The following is a 5,020-nucleotide window of genomic DNA, read 5'->3' as shown; positions in this document are numbered from 1 at the left end:
CAGTTTCCGATTCTTGCCACCATGGCCCGTGATTTACTAACCGTCCAAGCTTCTACGGTAGCTTCAGAATCCGCTTTTTCTCTTAGTGGCAGGGTAATATCGGTGAGAAGAACAAGACTAAATTCGGAGTCGGTGGAGATGTGCATTTGCTTAAAGGATCACTTGGACTCAATCGATCGTATTCAACACGTAACCACTCTCGAAGATGAAACACCACTTGATGTTCGAGTGCACGACGAACAAGAAGGCATTTCTACAAGTAATTCCGAGGAAGAAGTCTCCGCTCAATAATTACGACGAACAAGAAGGCTTTTCTAGAAATAATATGTCACAACTTTATATTTATAAGTTTAATGTTTTGTTAGTTTGTTTTTGAAGATTTTAAAACATGTAACCTTTTTTTTTTTGAACTTCTTAAAGTAAATAAAATGAATTTTATGTTAATTGTTTTGTTTATTTTTCATGCTATACAAATACGAATCGTAGTTTAGAATCCAAATCGCAAACGAAAAACGAAAAAAAAAAATTTTTTTACACTGTAACGGGTTGGAACCGGTTACAGTGTAGGAACCGGTAAGAACCGGTTCCATAGGTTAGGGGTCCGAGGGTGGGAGAACCGGTTCGGTTCCCTAACCGGTTCGACCCTGGAACCGGTTTAAAAGGGGATTTTGATTATAGGAACCGGTTAGAAACCGGTTCCGGTTCCTAATCCCAAACCGTTTTGAACATCTCTAACTACAACTACTAGCGTGACATGGAATGAGATAAAGAAACTAAGCAGAAATTTATGATGTTATCAAATAATTTGGTTTGGCCGGAATTTTGGTCATGATTTCAAAATCGTTGCCGAAGTAGCCACCGGAGTAGCCATATCAAAAATTATAGTTTATTTGCTTTTTTATTATTTTACTTATTAGTTTATGTTATTTGACTGATTGTATAAAGAAAATTTTAAATAACTAGATTTATGAATTATAAAACGATATTTAATATAAGATATAATTGAAATTACGTATATGTTACTTAAAATGAAATGAAAAGAATTTTGGATTACATTATTATGACACATGACGTAATCAACTACTTATTTATTATGCATAGTTTTTTGTAATATACAGTCCCTTAAAAAAACTAATATACCCATACTGTTTTTCAGGTATAGTCCCTTACGTGTAAAAAGACTAAAATACCCATAGTTTTAATGGAAGAAATAGTCGATATTATAAACCCGGAATTACTTGAAACTATAATGAAAGTATTGTGACTGAAAAACCAATTAGATGGGCAATAAGTAGTCATGAACATCACCTACTATCCTCTTGTGTGAGTGATAATTGTCGATGGCTGATTTCGGCAACCGACTGGTAGTATGAGTTTGGGGATGCTAAGTTGCACCATATAAGGGATGCAACTTGACACTGAAGCAAAATTGTGTAAGAGATCCGTCGATTCTGGAAAGCTCAACAATGAACACAGAACATTTTTCATATTGGCGGTCGGTACCTACTTCAAACACACCCTTAGGGACAACAAAAACATGATCAACCAACCATACATTGCAAGAACGCTGTCATCAACGGCAGCATAACCCAACCATAATTTGACATTAAACAACCAACAACCCATTTGCCCTAACTTATACGAGGCTCCTAACAGTCAACAAACCTTTCTCAACTTCAAAAGATTTTCACTATACATACTGGTCTCTTTCAACACACGGGTCGCCTTATTCACCACAATTATCACTACACAAACGAATCCAGATACCCGTACCTATGCCGTTTGTTGAACTGTAACAGGCTGGCATAAGTCCGGTCCCACACGCCAACATAAAGCGTTTCATCATCAGAACTAAGAGACACGCCAGATATTTCCCCAAAGAAATCAATTTCTTGTCTTTTTTCATAGTTTAAGTTGGTGTTGTAGACATGAACAAAATCTGCAGGCTCTGCAACCACCAAGAACTGCCCGTCAGATGAAAAACGGACTGACCGAACTGCCCCCATGTTGCCTTTAAGAACCGAAACCGGGTCTGAAAGGTTTCTTACATCCCATACTCTGCAGGTCTTGTCTTGATTGCCTGTTGCAAAGATGTTGCCACCTGGATGCCATGCCGACGCAAATGAGTAATCTAGGTGGCCTTCCACTGTGGCAACCGTCTGCCAAAGAAGAATGATGTCATTATTTGAAAAGGAAATTATCAAAAATAATATTATTGAAAGTTCTTGCCTTTCCACTTGTGGAGTCTACAAGCAATCCATGAAGATTATCACCAACTACAGTTATGAGCTTGCGATCGGGGCTCAAAGATGTATGCTGCAACAAGAAAAGGTACAAAACGGGATGTTAATTTGGGTTGTGTTTTAACTCTAATGTGTCATAACCAGGTTCTTTAAAGATTTAACTAAAAAAGATATATTGGGTTCAAAGTCAACCCTAACGTATTCATATAAATAAAACTTTATATATCACTTTATTAGGAAAAAAAAGGTCAGATTTTTATTACTGTAATTATAGAAGGCCATTTTCGTCTTTTACACATAGACTAAAACGTCTTTCTAAGAAAAACAGGTTGGTTAGAAGATTTAACAAAAAAGAAAACATGTAGTTGAAAGTCACCTCTAATGTATTCCATATGCATAAAACTATCTATATCACATTATTAGGGAAAAAAGTTCACATTTTTATTACTGTAAGAAAAGAACGGCATTTTAGTCTTTTTACAAATGGAGAATAACAAGCCCATCTATTTAACAGAGTTAAAAACATGGAGTTAACTGAAACAAGAATGAAACTAATGAACTAAAAAGAACAAAAAAGAAGCGTTTGGACTATAAACAGTAATTTTTGACAAACCACATGGACTAAAAACGTGGTTTACTCTTTTTTGTACACTCACTTTTTATGATCTTCTAAAAAAAGCGATTCAGCGTTTGCAGATCAGCCAAACCCGACCCAAACCGATTTGACTCGTGCTAAAAGTATCCATGTTTTGACCCGAACCAAATTGACCAATCAGCCCAACCCACATGGCCTGTCCAATTTACGAAACTCACATTCACGGGCCACGGAAAACGGAAATGATTAACAAGCTGAAAGCCATCCATATCATACTCCCTCAAACCACAATCATTGTTCGAGGCCATGAAATGCATTCCACCACTACAAAGTAACAATATTAATAAAAAAAAGTCAACACACCGACAATAACATATCTTTTATTAAACATGTACATCATAATTCATAATTACCTCAAACTATCGTATATCTCTATAGCATTTGTAATAGCATTGTCTTCATAAGTTGTTCTTGTACAAAAACTAACCCCATGTTTATCCAATCTCTGCATAATTTAACAGAATCCATGAACAATCACTAAAATATTAAAAAAAAAAAACTTTTTGGACTGGGTACCCAAGTCTTGTATTATCAAATTACCTTACAAGCAAGCTCTCCTTGAAAGCCTCCTGCAACAAGAAACTCATCATTGACTGCGAGTGTACTGATCTGAGTTTGTGTGAAACCTTCTAACAAACTTCCGGCGTGTTTCTGAGCCACAAAATAAAAATCAGCGCAGGAGAGCCTCAATAACATTTTAAAATATATATTAAAGTACCTCAGTAGGCGCCACATGTCCAGAAAAATTGAGGATTTCTGTTAAGTTTTGAGATAGTGATGACCAATGCATGATCGAGTAGTTAGACATGAGGTATACATCATGCTTGGAAGTCGCCCATACAAGGTTCCTTAACTGAAATAGCAAACACATTATTTTAATATCAATCTACTTGAAAACAAAATCTTGAACAAAGAGAACGTTACAAACCTGAAAATGAAGGATTGTAGGCTTCACTGATCGTGTATTATGAAAGAACTCGTAGTAGTTTCCACCTTTTGACTGTTGTTTACATTTCTAGACACATAATAATAATAAAGTTGTCATAATATCAATAAGTGGAAAAGGTAGTCATATTCATAAATACGAGTACAATTATACCTTATCGACAGCTTCACCTGATAAGGGAATATTCTCATAGTTTCTATACTGTTCCAGCCGTGTACGTCTATAACTTTCTCTTGTTATATTCAATCTTTCCCACGGAATGCCTTGAATATCTTTCCCGGATCTTGCTTGAGCCGAGGACGTATCCGTCACCTTCGTAAGCTATCAAACATTAAAACTTTGAAAATCTTGCACATTATATCATGCTACATTTAATAACAGAGAAAACGTGAAACCAGACTGACCATAGCATAATCATCAAGATTTTGATCTTCACCGCCGTGTTCTTCCTCTTCTTCGTCCACTTCGTCTACAAAATCCGACATCTCCCCTTCTTCTGCCATGTAATCGATCTGATCAGCCTCGTTCCGCGGCATCAAATCAATCCGAATTCAACACCCTTTAACTTCCTAAAACAACCAAAAAAGAACTACAAATCAAGCTCTCTTAAAACCATAGAAACCGAAAACCCAACTCCAAAACAAAATCCCCAAGCTTAATTCAACAAAAAAGGGTATCTTTCATTGAGGCATTTTAACAAACAGGTGGTGTGCATGTTAACTTACAAGCTACAAACTCTTCCAAAACAGGTAAAACAAGACAAAGAAACATACAATCGCAAGAAACCCACCTCACTGAACAAATCAAAGACTTCTAGTACATCAATTAACCTCACAAACCCATGACACTGAAAACCCTAATGGTAAATTGAGTATTGAAACCAAAAGGGTGTGTGTTGGTACCTGAAGTGAAGAGATTAGATGGAATGGATGAATATGCAGTCGATTTAGTGTTACAGATGTGTGAAAGAAAAAGAAAGAGAAAGCCCCACAAACTCTATCTCCACATTAAACCCCATCTATCTACTCTGAAATCAAGAACGGTGGATTCATTTCACTTTTTTTGAATACATATCACATTGTAATGTTTTGTGACATTATAATATTATTATTATATTGTACTAGATATGATATTGTATTGTAATTATGTTATTAAAAAATTGTCTACTACAAACTA

General features: G+C 35.8%; 1 protein-coding gene across 2 annotated transcripts; it reads right to left on the bottom strand.

Moving 5' to 3' along the window:
• Positions 1-1,660: 1,660 nt before the first annotated feature.
• On the bottom strand, positions 1,661-4,507 carry LOC143617791 (putative WD repeat-containing protein C2A9.03). Of its 2 annotated transcripts, none has more exons than XM_077090238.1 (9): positions 4,249-4,507; positions 3,998-4,165; positions 3,827-3,913; positions 3,617-3,751; positions 3,439-3,549; positions 3,252-3,343; positions 3,057-3,162; positions 2,230-2,316; positions 1,661-2,159 (listed from the first exon to the last, which is right to left on the bottom strand). In XM_077090238.1, the coding sequence occupies exons 1-9, from the start codon at positions 4,378-4,380 to the stop codon at positions 1,746-1,748; spliced, it is 1,332 nt and encodes a 443-aa protein (XP_076946353.1). In that variant the 5' UTR covers positions 4,381-4,507; the 3' UTR covers positions 1,661-1,745. The 2 variants fall into 2 exon arrangements, with proteins under 2 accessions (XP_076946353.1, XP_076946352.1); XM_077090237.1 differs by having other exon boundaries at positions 3,998-4,156; positions 4,249-4,392.
• Positions 4,508-5,020: the final 513 nt, after the last annotated feature.

Source organism: Bidens hawaiensis, unplaced genomic scaffold (assembly GCF_021521415.1).
Source record: "Bidens hawaiensis isolate Kalapana, Puna unplaced genomic scaffold, B.hawaiensis_p1.1 tig00058397_1, whole genome shotgun sequence".
NCBI lineage: Eukaryota > Viridiplantae > Streptophyta > Magnoliopsida > Asterales > Asteraceae > Bidens > Bidens hawaiensis.
Note: the sequence above shows the minus strand (reverse complement) of the source record. Positions and strands in the feature narration are given on the sequence as shown.

Coding starts and splice junctions, on each gene's coding strand:
- LOC143617791 (XM_077090238.1), bottom strand. CDS start 4,380: ATGCCGCGGAACGAGGCTGATCAGATCGATTACATGGCAGAAGAAGGG. Junction 3,914..3,997: donor CAGGTGAAGCTGTCGATAAG/GTATAATTGTAC, acceptor TTATGTGTCTAG/AAATGTAAACAACAGTCAAA. Junction 2,317..3,056: donor GTTTTCCGTGGCCCGTGAAT/GTGAGTTTCGTA, acceptor TTCTTGTTGCAG/CATACATCTTTGAGCCCCGA.